Below are 15939 nucleotides of genomic sequence, written 5' to 3'. Positions count from 1 at the left end.
CCTTGGGAAGGTCAGCTGTATTCACGCAGCACTGAAGAGGTTCCCTTTATCCACAAGATGATTTAAAGGATCCACTCAGAGTCACATGATTGGCATGCAAAGTGAACATGCTTCCTCCTTCAGGCCTGCCTCTGTGCTGCCCGGAGTCCTGGGACATGCAGTAGCACCCAGAATCCTTATAATGTTTCTAGAATTATCTCCCATCTTCCTGACTCTGGGGCCATAACTTTGTGCCCTGGAGACATTCATGGCAACACATAGCATGTAGATTGACCCAAGTCTGTCTGAGCTGGGAGCCTGGATCTCCATGCCAGACAGAGCTGAAATTTATCTTCTTTTTAAAAAATAAATTGTGGTAGTATCCAGGTTATAAAAGTGATACATGCTTGATTTGGAAACCAGGAAAATACAACATCCTATAAATAAGAAATAAAAATAATATACAATGTCCTCACTCAGCAAAAATCACTATTACTGCTTGGGGATGTTTCCTTTGGGATGTTTTTCTTTCTATGAAAGATCTTTACATACATCAATATAAATATTGGGGAACAATTTTTTTGTATATATTTGTATCCTGGTTTTGGCTTAATATGATATTGTGAGCATTTCCCTATGTCATAAAATAGGATTATAGATGACTCTGTAATATTCCATAATGTTTCCTCATTTGAAAACACCACCATTTATTTGATAATTTCTATGTATTTGGAATTTTAAGTTGCTTCAACCTATCCATTTAAAAGTGGTTTTTGGAGAAGGTATTTAGAAATTCCTTTGCCAATTTTTTTTTTTTTAATAAGGAAGCTGAGAGCTTCATGCCTCCAATGCGTGTAATTATAGTAAAAATTCATTGCTAGTTGTTGAGCACCCACTGAGAATTTGAGATGCTTGGTGCTGTAATCGGAGGATGAGAGCAAAGAGGCATTGTGGATTCCCCTCTGTGACATCTCCTCAAGATAAAGTTTCCATCTCTGGAAACTTGGGTGGGATGAGTGCCGAGTGCCTGAGAGATAAGCCTATAAAGTCAGAATGAGGGGTAGTCACATACCCATTTGAGTCCTTCTAGTGTCCTCTTAGCTCCCTGAACCAAATCCTACCTCCTGCTGTTGGGGCGCCCCACCCCGAGCCCCCACACCACCCCTAGCAGCTGGGCAGATCCCTTCTGGTTTCTCTTCCTCCTTGATCTTGAATCTTTCAGGGTGAAGTTAAACTCATGTGGGCTGAGCACACTGGTTCCATTTCTGAGACTAGAAAGTTGGAGATGGGATCCATCTCTGAGATCTCAGTGGTACCTGGAAGTGCTTCCTTCTGGCAACTTCCTATTTCCTACTATGGGATTTCCTGGTTGCCCACAGGTTCCTACATGAAATCCAGCTCAACTGTGGTGTTAACAAGATGAGTGTGGATAACCTGGCTACCGTGATTGGTGTGAATCTCATCAGGTCGAAGGTCGAAGACCCTGCTGTGATCATGAGAGGTACAGCTGATCCTGTGGGGAAGGCACGTGCAGAAGAAGTGACAACAGTTACCTAGCTACCAAAGTGCGCTGCAATTTGCCAAGCATTTTCAGTTGATTACCTTGCCCCAACTGTGAAATAGCCCTGTGAAAGGAGCAGGGCAGAAATTATGTCCATTTTCCAGATCACAGCAGAGCAGAGAGGTTAAAAATTGACCCAGTGGTCACACAGTATAATAGGCTAGCAAAAAAAACAGTATTTCTTTGTCTTTTATGACTTTTAAATACCCTTAGCCAGAGAAAGCAAGTTTGCAAGAAAATAGAGAAAGCAAGTTTGATTTTATAAGACAATTCACAAAAAAAGGCTACTGGTAAAGTTGTGTCGAAAAGGCTTCTGTGGCTGTGTCTTGGTTCAGTGAGCAAAAGTCCTGGCATAGAGTACTGATGTCTGCCGTGGATTTGGGAAGGCAGTATGGCTGTCACGTATTTGCTGTGCGTGCAATAAGAGATCAGATGACATATCGAGGACCACATCAGGGGGGAAAGATGTCTTCATTTTCTCTACTATTATATTGCTCATTTTCTGATCAAAGACTGACCCACAGTACCGTATAGGCTGAAAATAACCCTCCTTCACCCCACTCCCATATCCTTCTCCTATCCCTTCTCTTTCACCACAATCTCCTACCCTTAGAAGGGTCCCATGAGGAGCAAAATGAGGTCTTTTGGGCCCTGTGGTTTTAGAGCCAAGTTTAGAGACATCCCACGGGTGGAGACCCTGAGGACTGCCTGCCTCCTGCCATGGTCCAGCTTTACAGATCTCTTTCTTCTTTCAGGGACTCCTCAAATCCAAAGAGTGATGACCATGATGATCAGAGACCATGAAGTTCTCTTCCCCAAGTCCAAGGATGCCCCCCTTTCACCCCCTGCTCAGAAAAATGACCCTAAGAAACCTCCAGTAGCTCGAAGCTCTGTGGGCTGGGATGCCACTGAAGACCCTCCAATTTCTAGGACAGATAGCTTCAGTAACATGGTAAGATGCAGAGAACCTTCTTCCTTCCATCTGACTCTTCCTTTAGTCCAAGTCATTCCATGTAAAAGCTGGTCTAGGGTGGCAGTTTGAGGAGTTTTAGATGATGCCATGACAGTGGGCATAGATGGTACGACCCATTTGAATGCATCTTGAAAGCCTGGCCTCTTTCTAAATCTAGTGTCTGTTGGCATCCTGGAGGTGGGGTTAGTGACACGTATGCCAGTCTCCTAATGACTGAGCAGTGGGAGTCCTCACTAAAGCCCACTCTAAAAGGGAAGCCTTGCCAAACACAGTCCAGGAAAGTTCAGTAGGGGAAATTATATATCACATTGTAAGTGTTTTAGCGAGAGTTGTTGAAAATTCCGGGTGAAAGTCCAGAGAGAACTGGTTTCCTGCTGACCCATGAAACGTGATTTCTTTCTCAGAGTATGTGATGTGTTCATGTAATATTTCTCATTCCCTGATAAGCTGTCTCAGCAATGTCACCCTCCTCATTTGTACTGAAGGGTTGGGGCTCACGTTCACAATGTCAAAAAACTCTGCAACCTCTGAAATGTAGACTAGTTGAGGCCAATAATTTACAAAGCTCAAATATTTTTATATATTTATAGAGACAAATATTTAAAAAAAAACATGAACTTTGTGTAGCAGCTTGATTCTTTATGTGTGACCAAGAGATGAATTTAAAGTTTCTGGTTGACCCAGTAATGTAAGTTGTCTATAGTACTATTAATCCTGAGGATAATTAAGAAAGTATTGAAAAAAAGGTAGGTAGTGGTAGTGGTTATGATTCTTCTTAGGTGATGTCTGTACATGATGCATTTTGCCAACACTCTCAAATTAAATTAATATTTAGAAATGCTTATACTTCATGTAATGAAATCCTATTGGTGGTCCTTGGGAGTAGACATTGTTAGGCTTATTCGACAGGTTTCTGTTATTTATTGTAACAGTGTAGGCAGCTATGGGTAGGCACTATTCTGGGAAACTTAAGTAGGTCACTTCTGGGGTCCTCACCATAACTATGTAGGGCAGACTTTGTCATCCACATCTTATCTTTCAGGAGCAGAGTCTCAGGGAAGTTGACCAGCTGGCCCAAGGTGGCAGCACTAGAATGTTACAGAATGGAATTTAGTTCTAGTTCTCACTTTGAGACCCGGTGCTTCTGACTCCAGTGGAGTTGTGGAAGCAAGTGATTAGCTAGAGCGATTAGAAGGAGAGCCTGAGCCTTGATTTTCTGATTTTAGGACTCATTCTTTTTCTTCTCTTTTTTTCTTTTTAATTTAATTTAAAAATATATATACACGGTTCAAAAAAAAATTAAAATGAGAAAAAGATATACATTGAGAAATCCTGCTCCCTCTGCTATCTCCATTCACGCCATCCTTCCCCGCCTTTATTAGTTTCATACTTATTCTTCCATTATTCCTTTATGCAAATATAAATAGATATGAATGTAAATTATTTACTTCTTTTTTATGCAAATATAACATATTCTCTTGCTCTCTCTTCACACACACATACACACACACAAGCATGCACACGCATGCTACTCTTTATCTTCCATTTTTCCGCTTAAGAGTATATCCTGGAGACCTTTTTATGTCAATACGTGGACAGGTCCCTCAGATGACCGGATTATTTTCATTCCTTTGTACAACAAACAAGGCTGCAATGAATAACCTTGACCATGCTTCATTTTATACTTGGGTAGATGTATTTCTGGGATAAATTCCCAGAATTGGGATTACTGAATCAGAGGGTAAGTAGATTTGTGTGTAATTTTTACTAAAATTGTCAAATAGAGGTTGTGCCATTTTGTACTTCCACCAGCAATGCACGAAAGAGCCTGTTTCCTTACAGTTTCACTAGCAAAATGTGTTTTCAAATTTGGGGAAGTGTCTTATCTGATAGGTGAAAACTGATATTTCACTAATTTTTTTTTTTTTTTTTAGAGAGAGAGAGAGCACATGAGTGTGTATGTGAGAGGGGGTGTGGGGACAGAGGGAGAGGGAGAGAGAATCTTAAGCTGAGCATGGAGCCCAAGGCAGGGCTTGATCTCACGACCCTGAGATCATGACCTGAGCCAAAATCAAGAGTCAGACACTTAAACGACTGAGCTACCCAGGTGCCCTGATATTTCAGTAATTTTAATTTTGATTTGGGTTTCTTTAATAATGAGAGAAGCTAAACATCTTTTCTTATGCATAAGGGCTTTTTGCATTTTTCTTTTCCTCTGTGGACTGTCTGATCCTGTCCTTTATCCATATTTTTGTTGGTCTTTTTCTTCTCAATTTGTATGAACTTTATATATGAGTAGCTTGTTGTCTGTGATATGTATTGCAAATATTTTTGCTAGTTTGTCATTTCTTTTTTGATTTTATATATGGTGATATCTTTGTTTTATTTTTGTTCTTTTTAATTTGGGGGGGGTCATGGAAACCCATGTAGATTGAATTTATCAGACTTGTATTTTATGGCTTTTGGATTTTGACTTCTAGTTAGAAAGGCCTCCTCATCCTAAAGCTATGAAAGAATCCTAGTTTAAGACTCTCTTACAACTAATACACAATTAATTTTTAGAGCATGAGTTAGTTCCTTTTCAGTGCAATAGCCTTGTGGAAAAACACCACACAGATAATCAATAATGTGATGAATTAAGGTCTTCTAATTAAGAGTTTCATGGGTGTGCAGCCAGGAGATACTTTCTTTCAAGTTGCTAATCCTTATCCTGGGGACCTGACACACGGGAAAAACCCATGTGACATCCATGGCCATTTCTTTCTAGACCAGCGACTCAGACACAACCAGCCCCACTGGACAACAGCCGAGTGATGAATGTTTAGAAGAGAACAGTAAAGCCCCCAGGGAAAAGCTAGGTGATTGGAAGCTGCAGTCACGAAAAAGGACTCAGACACTCCCTAATCGGAAATGCTTCTTGACGTCAGTGTTTCAAGGTGCCAACAGCAGCAAAGTGGAGATCTTTAAAAATGAGTTCTGGTCACCTTCTTCGGAGGTAAAGGCCGAGGAAGGGCACAGGAGAACGATGTCTCAAGGTGTGCCCCACTGTCCCGACTCCCAGCGGACTTCCACCTACGATAATGTCCCTGCCCCGCCCAGGGCCCCCGGGGAGGAGGCAGCTACTGTCTCTTCCCACGCCTGTGACTCCAAGAGAGAAACTCTTGCCAGCCCTAACTCTGAAACCGGGCATGGGAAAAAGAACTCTGGAGAAGAGGAACTTGAATCCTTGCAGAGGGTGGTCCAGGAGCTGCGAAAGGAAATAGAGACACAGAAGCAAACGTATGAGGAACAGATTAAAAAGTAAGTCACCTGCAGAGGGGCCTCGGGCAGTCACTCGGCTTCCATTTTCAGAAGCAACAGGGATTGTTCTCCTGTGCCAACGAAGTGATATTAGAAACCTTGAGTTTAGAGAATACAGCAATCTATAGCAGTTGGGCTTAATTGAAGAAAGGGGTAAAGGGAATGATGAGATGACTACATTAGTGAAAACTCTTAAGTTTTAGGTTAAATTCATGGAAAGCGAAGTATGTAACTTATGCAGTTTAAACAACTATTTCCAAATAGTGGTTCTTTAAGGATTGACATGCTCTAAAAATTAAGAGGAACTTGACTTTTTTTTCATATTAATGTGATTCATCCCTTCTGAAAATATTTATTGAGCACCTCCTGTGTGCCACACACCATCCCAGCTGTTGGGGAATAGCACTGAACAAAACAGACAGAAGTCCTTGTGCTTATAAAGCTTTCCTTCTATCGGGAACAGACAGACAATATGTATAAGTAATTAAAATATATGCTATGTCAGATGGCGGAGCATGCTACGGGGAAGATAAAGCAGGGCAGGAGGTTGGGGGGGTCCAGGAAGGGGGTTCCTATGTTAAATAGGGTGGTCAGAAAGGCTTCACTGAGATGGTGGCATTAAAGCAAGGGCCTGAAGAGAAGAGGGAATAAGTCAGGCCCACCTATGGGGGAAGAGCAGGCCAGGTAGGGAGAAGTGAAGGTGCAGGTCTGGTATGTTCATGCACAGGAAGAGTGGTGGTGAGCTGGAGCAGCGGGGAATAGCTGATAGGAGAGAAGGCAGATGACGGCAGGAGGACGTGCCAGCCACCTTAAAGCCTGTGTGAGACAGAGCTTCTAGCCAGATCTACTTGACTAAAACTTCACCGAATCACTGGCTTCCTACTGAGCACAGGCCCCCTGGGGTGGGGGGGGGAGGGTTAAGGGAAGGCCAATACGGAGGCTATTGCCACAATTTTCATGCACATCCCTAAGGTGCTTGGACACAATGTGCTCTCTTGGGTAGGTAAACTATTTTCTTGAAATCTTTTTCACACTACTGACTTCATGAGTGTAAAGCTCAATCCAGCTTAGCCCATATGAACTATATCAGTAATGACGTAAAATGTGAACTAGTGGGGTTTTCAAATTATGGGTACTTTTTCAGTCCATTAAGACTCAGGTACATGAAAGGAAGACTTTTGTGAGCCCTCGTTCTTTGTTTCCTATGTAGAGGGCTGCCCGTCTAAAAGCAAAATGTAGATCCTTTGTCTAAGAACCTGAAATCAATCATTTGTAGGACTGCAACATTCATGTGCCATCTTGTCTGTAACGGAAGCAGCCCCAGAGAAGTTTCCCACTGTACTCTCATGTGAATATCATTGACAGGGTAGAGAAAGATCCAGCTGCCATGGAGGGGCCATTCCTCCTGAATGGAACCAAGTCCTCTGAATTCACCCATCAAAGGGGTCCTCCGTCCTCAACAGTGAGAGAAGAATTAACAGTCCATAGCTCCTGCTCTGAGCTTCATGTTTCAGACATACCTTTTCATGTAATCCCCCACAGCAATGCTGTAACATAGATAATATCCCCATTTTACAGAAGAAATGGGGGCTCGGGAAGTATAAAAAGATTCCTCAGGAGGCACACAAACATCAGTAGGGCTGAGATTTGAACCTGGGTCAGTCACACTCCTGAGCCCACCCAGATTCTATCTCTCACCGGAATCAGTCGTCTGAATTGAGCTGTAGTCTCTCAGTTGGGACTTCTCCTAAAGCAAGATGGAAGCAAGAGTAAACTTGGAGAAGAACTGGATTTGTAATGACAGGGCCAGAAGGAATGAGACTAATTTAGCTATAGGAAGGGAGAGGCAAGGTTCCAAAGAGGGGCTGATACCTGGAGAATGGTCCAAAGCCCCTGAAGACAGAAGCTAGGCTGGGCTCAAATGGGAGCTCAAGTTTCTAAAAAAAAAAGGCCATTTTGGGGGAGGGGGGTGCTGGGCAGGGAGGCAGCACCTCACAGAATGAAATTCTGAAGCAAATTTCCAATCACACAATCTCCCCACAGTCCTGAAATTTCCTCTTTAGGCTTAAAAATGGCATTGTACTCTCATTCCTAGGAGTTAATTCAGCACAATCTGGCAGAGCAGGGAGCACCTGGGACTAGACTAAGATTTGGGCCAGTAACAGGGAAACTTCTGGGAATTCAGAAACCCAACAGATTTTTTTTTAAAAGATTTTATTTATTTATTTGACAGAGAGAGACACAGTGAGAGAGGGAACACAAGCAGGGGGAGTGGGAGAGGGAGGAGTAGACTCCCCACTGAGCAGGGAGCCTGATGCAGGGCTCGATCCCAGGACCCTGGGATCATGACCTGAGCTGAAGGGAGACACTTAATCAACTGAGCCACCCAGGCACCCCCCAAGAGATTCTTCACTTGGAGCAGATTGGAAGTGAGGGTGGGGCTGCCAGGGCCCCTGCTCCCAAAGGGCAGTTCAAACTTCTCCAAATCTCCACCCCTAGAGGGTCTTAATAAGAGAAGGCACTGGTACTCTCCCTGGAAGCAGGATGGGCAGGAACTCATGAGTGCAAAGGTCTTGGGAATCTGGATATGGGGCTGCAGCAGTCAATCAACATTTCTGTTGAGCATGACATGAGCAAGGTGCTGTGGAGGTGAAAATATAGATAGATAGATGATAGATAGATAGATAGATAGATAGATAGATAGATAGATAGATAGATAGGAGGTGGTTCCTTCTTTCAAATACTTTATCTGATGGAAGATAAAAAACATAGAACAACATGAAAAACAACAACACAGAAGATGTTATAAGATCATGTTAAATGACAAAAGAGGGGCTCAGACATGCCCTGGGATTTCAGGTTTACTGGGAAGTCTGCATGTGGGGGGCATGTGGGGGGGGGTGGAAGTTGGATATAGGACTTGTGATGTAGAAAGGAAAGTGGACAGAGTGTGTGAGCAAGGGTGAAGGGAGAGTCTAGAGGTCACACCCTGTTCTTTCATTCTGTTATTTCCTTCCTTGTAGCCTTGAGAAGGAAAATTATGATGTCTGGGCCAAGGTGGTGAGGCTCAATGAAGAACTGGAGAAGGAGAAGAAGAAATTTGCAGCCTTGGAAATCAGCCTCCGCAATGTGGAGCGCTCCCGGGAGGATGTTGAGAGGAGGAACAAGGCCTTGGAAGAAGAAGTCAAAGAATTTGTCAAATCGATGAAAGAGCCCAAAGCTGATGCTTGAGCGTTCCAAGCATACCATAAAGACAGCGCACGGAGGCCCAATAACACATTCCCTTTCTCGGTGCTACCTGATGACTGAGAAGCAAAATTACTCCCTAGGAGGGAGAAGACATTTAGGGGGAAACATCACGTTTCCCAGTAAAATAAATGGATGGAATTTGCAGGAAGATGAGGGTGAGCAGGGACATGTGGGGACATTTATGACCCCTGTGGCTGTATTCAAAAGGATTGCATTATTCCACCATGGTCTCAGGCCGAGGGAAATGGAACCTTCCATGGCTGGGTGACTAAGTCCAATGGAGACATTTGGAACAGGCCACATTCTAGGACCCTGGCAATAGGGGCTGGCCCCCACCAAGGCTGGACCGAGGCATTAGTTCTTCTTTTTTTTTTTTTCTTTGTGGAACAATTCATCTAGTCAGATGGCCTCATGGTGTCCTTGAGACACAGGGGCAGAAAATGATACTTAGCTTTCTTGTACTCATCTGTGGTGAGCTGTGTTTTGGGGGGGCTGCACCTGCTGACCAGAGCCCCATTCTGTACCCCCCTTCCATGATGCACACTCTCTAGGGGCTGGAAACTCAAAATTATTATTAGACTAAGACAAAACAAGCAACAAACTTTGTATTTATGAAGGCAAAATTGATAAGAAAGGCATATACAAATAAAGCAGAAAGAAAGAAAGAAAAAGAAAGAAAAGAAAGAGAAAGAAAGAAAGAAAGAAAGAAAGAAAGAAAGAAAGAAAGAAAGAAAGAAAGAAAAGAAAGAAAAAGAAAGGCAGAGCAGTTGGTAATCCTTACAGACACCTTGGTGAGCCTTAGTGAAAAGTGCCCTTTCCTGGCACGTGGCATGGGGAGCAGGGCCTGCGCTGGGTTCCAGTCCCTACCTGCCTTTCCATGGCCACAGTTGTATACGGTGGACCTGTGACAGAGACCTTCTCACCATGATGGGACTTCCTTAGACGGTGGGGGGGGGTTTAGATAGTAATAGTCACGATAATATTTTTTTCTGTTTCACCAAAATGCAAGTGATTTCACTCCTGAAAGGAACCAGAAGCACTAGGGAACAGGGGGGAGGGGAGCCTTCCCAGCAGACAGCTGACTTGTCCTCCTACATTAAGGCAGTCTAGCAGAGGGCCCTGGTGAGGCCCCACACCTCGCTAGGTGGGAGAGTGGACTCTTTCATGGTGACTGTCATTGTCCTCAGCAGGTGGTCTCCAAGCTCTTTTGACTATATACCCCATCAGTAGAAAATACTGATGTAGAAATACACCCCCCAATAGATTTCTTTCCTTATAAATTATATACATGTACTACTACATTGCTATATCATATATATCCTAAAACACACACAGGACAGACATTGAATAAGGATGAGCCCTAAACACGTATAAATAGATGTTCTCCAAGGTGCCTTCCGCTCTGGAGGCCACTGGCCCGATTTCCCAGCAGGTGTTACCTGTGCTGGGTTTACAGAGGTCGCACTGCTGGCTTCCTCAGAGATTTGAGATCGATGGTCACCGTGGTGAGAGTTGAGGCTCCCCAGCACGTGTTTCCATCATTTTTCCTTTTTCTCCTTTTGTTTTCTCACTTTTTCTCCTCTTCTCTTTGTTTTCGTCGCTCTGGTTATTTCCCCCGTGCGTGTGGCCATGACACATTACCCACAGAGCAAAAGGTACCGACCGGAGGGTGAGTGCGGCTCAGTCCTGCTACTCAGGTCCTGCTGCAGCCACCACCAGCCACCAGACCGCTGGAGGGAGGGGGTGAGACCCAGCACATTCTCTTAGAGACCTGCCTACAGAAGACTGGGGGGTGTGGGAGGGAGGTGATTTGGCACATCATTAAGTAAAGCAATAAAATATTCGATTTCCTGGGGCTTACTTGTTTTGTAATTACAGAGTGGAAGCGTGGAGACACTTGTTGAACACCTAACTCACACTGATGAGAGTCTGTAGTTCTGCAGGGCGTGGATTCCTCACACTGATTCTTTAGGCGCTGAAACAGAGCTGAGGATGCAAGTAGCCGGCTTCATAATTCTAAAGGGAACATTTGCTTGAAGGTGCAAAAAGGGGGACCTGAGGTCGGTGTTTGGAGGCTGGTGTTGCAGGACCTTGCTGGGCCTTGGAGCAAGAGCTCGGGCTGAGTAGAAGGGCTGCATTCGAATTCCAAGCTCATCCTGGCCAGGGGATGCCTCTTGATCTCTTCCTTCCACCAGGACTATGGGCTAACAGAGTGGCTGCTCCAGCCTGGGAAGCTGGAGTGTCCCTTCCTCTTCACGATCAAGAGGGGGACTGACTGGCTGAAGTTGCCCTGCTTCCTCCTGTGCCACTGTCCATAGAAGGAGAACCAAGAAACAGGAGCTTTTCTAGTACCCTAGGCCCTGTGAGTGCAGGGAAGGGCCCGCGAAGATCTGGGGTCTGATGTCACTGCCTCAGCGCCCCAGAGGCTACATGTGAGGTGGATGACAGGGTAGTGCTGGACCTCGTCTGGACCAAGAAGCAGCTCCTTTGGAAAGCAGCTCCCAGAGACTGACCTAGGTCATCAGTGTCCTGTTGGCTCCCACCTTTAGCTCTCCCAGGGGCAAGGTCTACTAGATCTGCCTTTTTCCAGCCACCCGCCCCCTCTTCACCTCACCTCTCGTCCACCCGCACAGATAACGAGAAACTAAAAAAGGTCTGCAACACGCACATCAAAACCCCTGGCCTTCTTCCCTACCAAAATTTGTCATTTACCTCACAGCCTCAAGTATGGCACGTGTCAGCTCTCTTTCCTCTCAAATTTGAGGCAGAGCTGAGGGGTTTCTCGTAAGTTTGTGCACCGACAGGACATTGTGTATTAGGGGATTGGCTGAGATGATTTCTGTCTTTGTCCGCTTGGGCTGCTATAACAAAATACCACAGACTGGGGGCCTTGTAACAACAGATATTTATTTCTCACAGTTCCAGATGCTGGGAGTCTGAGAGTGGGGTGGAGTGAGGGCCCTCTTCGGGGTTGCAGACCTTTCGTGTGTCCCCACATGGTGGAGGGGCTTGCGAGCTCTGTGGTGCTTCTTTTCTGTCACTAATCCCGTTCATGAGGGCTCCACCCTCCTAATGCCATCCATCTCTGGGGGTTAAACTTTCTACACATGAATTGGGGGTGGGGGCGCCACCATTCAGAGCACAGCAATTCCCTTCCAGTGAATTTTGGTCAGAGTCTGAGGCCTGGAGTGTGACATTCCTCATGCAGAGCCTGTGTAGAGGTTGTAAGCACCAAAGATTCTTGTGGTTGCTGTTCTGCTCAGCTCCTTAAGCCCTGCTTAGCAGCCCATCCTATTTAAAAAAGCACAAATCAGGAGACTCCAAGGCAAGTCAAGGCTGCCGAGATGGGCGGACGAGGAGCACCATACAGCAGCTGTTGGCCAGGCTCCCAGGGCTCAAGACGGGAGGATGTGCACACCCTGACGTCGTGTAAACTTCCACATTCCACCGCTTCCTCTGCAGACGCCATCAGTGGTCAGGCCGTGTGCTTGCCGGGGAGCAGAGAGATCGCTTAGAGGCCGCCCCTGCAATTCAAAGGAGCTGCCTTTGCAAGAATTGCACACAAGCTTTCATCCTGCTGGACAAGGCCCCCAAGGGTGGAGGTCTCTCGACTGCTGGAGGAAGCCAGGCTGCCATTTGGCCTGCAGAACGAGGGCTGGAGCTGGAGGACCCATGGGTCAGTAGGCTTCCCAGGGTGACTTCAGACGAGGAATGAGTAGAGAATACCAACGCAGAGGTGCATCTTTCCTCTGATGCTCGAAAACTATCTTAGAATCATAGAATAACAGCACTGGGAAACACCCATGAGCTTATCTAATCTAAGCTGTTCATTTAATGGATAGGGAAACTGAGGCTTGGAGACAAGCTGAATTGCCAGTGCTCACATATCAATGCGGAAGAGGATTAAAGTTAGGGGATTTTTGCGGCTCCTCTAGCCCACTATCTAGTGATTCTTGACATCTGTCCTTGAGTTCTTTCCCCCGGGCCATGACCACGAGGTGAAACCCGTTGAGCGTCACTTGCTGAGTATGTCCAGAATAGAAAGCCAGGCTCACCTCTTGGTCACAACTAAGGCTTGGCTAATATGATGCCATTTTCCACCTACTTTATATCACTGATGCTGTTTTAAGACAGTGGTTCTCAGTCTTGGCTGCACTATAGAATTACCTTAAGGAGATATTTTAAAAATTCTGATGCTCAAACCCCACCCCATGTCAACTGAATCAGAATTTTGGGGGGTGGAGTCTAAGAACCTTTTTCCTTAAAAAAAAACTTCCAGTTAATTCTAATATGCAGACAGAAGTGTTAAACATGGTTCTAAAACTGCTGAGTTTGGCTCAAGTCATGACTAATGGTAATATTAAATCTACCTACTCCTTTTTTCTTTTCTTTTCTTTTTTTAAGGTTTTTATTTATTAGAGAGAGAGAGAGAGCATGCAGGAGCAGGGGGTTGGGGGCGCAGGAAGGGGCAGAGGGAGAAGGAGAATCAGACTCCCCGCTGAGCAGGGAGCCAACTTGGGGGTGGACCCTAGGACCCTGAGATCATGACCTGTGCTGAGGCAGTCACTTAACAGACTGAGCGCGCCCCGACCCCTTTTAAAGATTTTTTTTACCTACTCCTTTTTTCTATCCCCAGTCAACACAACTACACATTCTCTGTTCTCCCTACTTGCTGATTTATCTTGTGTTCACTCATTTAGGAAAGAGATGCTTAAGAGATAGAAAATGGATCTTTGTTATATACCCATTTTTCAGATGAGGAAAACTGAGCCCAAAGATGTTACCAAAAAACTCAATATAACAGTAGCTTAGACATGAACAAATTCAAGGAGTCTGAGATTTCTTTTATATATGGGAATGCTCTCAACTTGCTTTAAGAAGGTCAGCACTTGAGGGCTTGATTTAAAGAGTCTCAAGAACAGCTCTGATTAAAACCATCTTCCTGGGGCGCCTGGGTGGCTCAGTCATTAAGCGTCTGCCTTCGGCTCAGGTCATGATCCCAGGGTCCTGGGATCGAGCCCCGTATCGGGCTCCCTGCTTGGCGGGAGCCTGCTTCTCCCTCTCCCACTCCCCCTGCTTGTGTTCCCTCTCTCGCTGTGTCTCTGTCAAATAAATAAATAAAATCTTAAAAAAAAAAACAAAAAACCATCTACCTTTCAAACTCATAGTAGATTGAGAAATCTCTATCAGGAGCCTTTGGGAAATTAACCATGAATGTGATATACCTGGGAGACAACCATGAAGCCTCCGTTAATCATTAATACCTAATCTTTATATTAGTTACCTGATTCCAAGCAGAGAGCTGTGTAATGAAAGAATGAGAGCCTGCATGGATAAGATGGTTGTGAGTGGAGGTAGGTCAAAAGTGTGGGATGTCACCAAGGAATGATGTGGTGTGGGGACACAGGGCATACAATCTGAGGTGGGGTGTGGGGGCAGGGCCCTGAAAGGGGAAAGGGGGATTTAGGTAGCAGGATAGAAAGCTGGTTTGCCCTCAAGCAAACCTGACAACTGGTCAAAGTTGGACTTGGACTTCCTTTTCTGCTCTTGGTTCTCGATTGGCACCATCAGCAACAATTTAACAGTAACTACCACTCATAAGCAACAAATACCATTTGCTTTCTGTCAGTCACTGTGCCAAGCATTCTGTACATGACATCTCCTTTAAATCTTAAATAGACTATTGGATTACGTGCTACTCTACCTATTTCACAGATGCGGAAATTGAGGATTCAGCACAGCAGAGCTAGGAGCTGAGTCTGTCCAATTTGTTCGATGCTATATCGGCCTTGCCCTCATGTGGGGAAGGAGTGTAGGATAGAAAGCTATCTCTAAGTGGTGATGAATTAAAATAAAATTTCCAAGGAATTTTTTTTTTATATAAAGAATATTGGTGCAGGTCCAGGAAAGAACCACTAATTGTGCTCTGATTCAGCATCAAAGTGGAGAAATATCAGCAGGCAGGTCCCTGGGTCACAGCCTGCCTGCTTGTCCTGAGGGTGGCTGGAGGCCACATACCACACCCAGCCCTCACCCAGAGTACATTCATGGCCCCATGTCATGAGCTCCACACTGGAAAGGTCTCGTGGGAGTATCTCCAGGATCAGGGTCTCCCAAGAGTCTCTGGCTCCATGGTGCTGAGGAGTGAGTGTCTAAGACCTCTTTGCTGGCCTTCTTCACATATTCTTCACTCTCTTTTCCATGTAGAGACAACTTTTCTCTTTCCACGAGCCTAGAAGGGCCCTCAAGTGGGCTTATTGGATAACTTTGAAGGATGTGCTGCCAATAAGTCCTATAAGAGAGGGAAAACACCATCTTCCCATTCCATGTAGAAACCTTAGGGATTCTACATGAACGGGGTAGTGTTGGTGGGAGGAAATAAGGACACAGTTCCCCATCCTTTCCTCAATTTAAGATGTGTCATAAGTTAAATATAGGCTCTGCCCTGTGGATGTTTACAGGCTAAAAGAGCCCATTCTGGCCGGAGGCTTGCAGCTTCTGAGTGTAAGGCACTGGGATGTCTTCAGCTTACTTCACATGGTGTGATTGCTTCCAAAGCACTCCCAGTGGATCAGCGAGCAGAGCAAGGGGTCAGTGCGTGACTCCTTGGGAAACAGGGCCCATCTAATGATGCATTTACTCGGACTTGCCCTCTGCCTCTTGCATTTTATCATTACTGATTTTCAGCTAAGATACAAAGCCCTTATTTCCCTTCGAAGTCACTCCTTCCTGGCTGTGAGAGAGGGCAGTGGTTTGCCTGTCAGTGTCCTTTTAGGGAAAGAGCTGGGGGAGCACGCAGTCCAGCTCAGCTGGCTGGGTAAACATCAGACACATTCTGTGGGAACTTGCACTTGATCACCAGGAAGCAGGTGGTCTG

At 45.2% G+C, this 15939-nt stretch overlaps 1 protein-coding gene across 2 annotated transcripts in view; it reads left to right on the top strand.

The window, feature by feature from the left end:
- The window catches only part of ARHGAP25 (Rho GTPase activating protein 25), a 46458-nt gene extending 36645 nt beyond the window's left edge, over window positions 1-9813 (top strand). For both annotated transcript variants that reach the window (XM_045884865.3, XM_054509839.2), the window contains 4 exons: window positions 1359-1480; window positions 2296-2492; window positions 5281-5813; window positions 8837-9813. In XM_045884865.3, coding sequence (XP_045740821.3) covers window positions 1359-1480; window positions 2296-2492; window positions 5281-5813; window positions 8837-9044 — 1060 coding nt within the window. In that variant the 3' untranslated portion in view covers window positions 9045-9813. The remainder of the gene's footprint in view (window positions 1-1358; window positions 1481-2295; window positions 2493-5280; window positions 5814-8836) is intronic.
- The last annotated feature ends 6126 nt before the right edge of the window (window positions 9814-15939 follow it).

Source organism: Mirounga angustirostris, unplaced genomic scaffold (genome assembly GCF_029215605.1).
Source record: "Mirounga angustirostris isolate CCGP_5_RB_7025 unplaced genomic scaffold, mMirAng1.0.hap1 SCAF_10, whole genome shotgun sequence".
Classification (NCBI taxonomy): domain Eukaryota; kingdom Metazoa; phylum Chordata; class Mammalia; order Carnivora; family Phocidae; genus Mirounga; species Mirounga angustirostris.
Note: the sequence above shows the minus strand (reverse complement) of the source record. Positions and strands in the feature narration are given on the sequence as shown.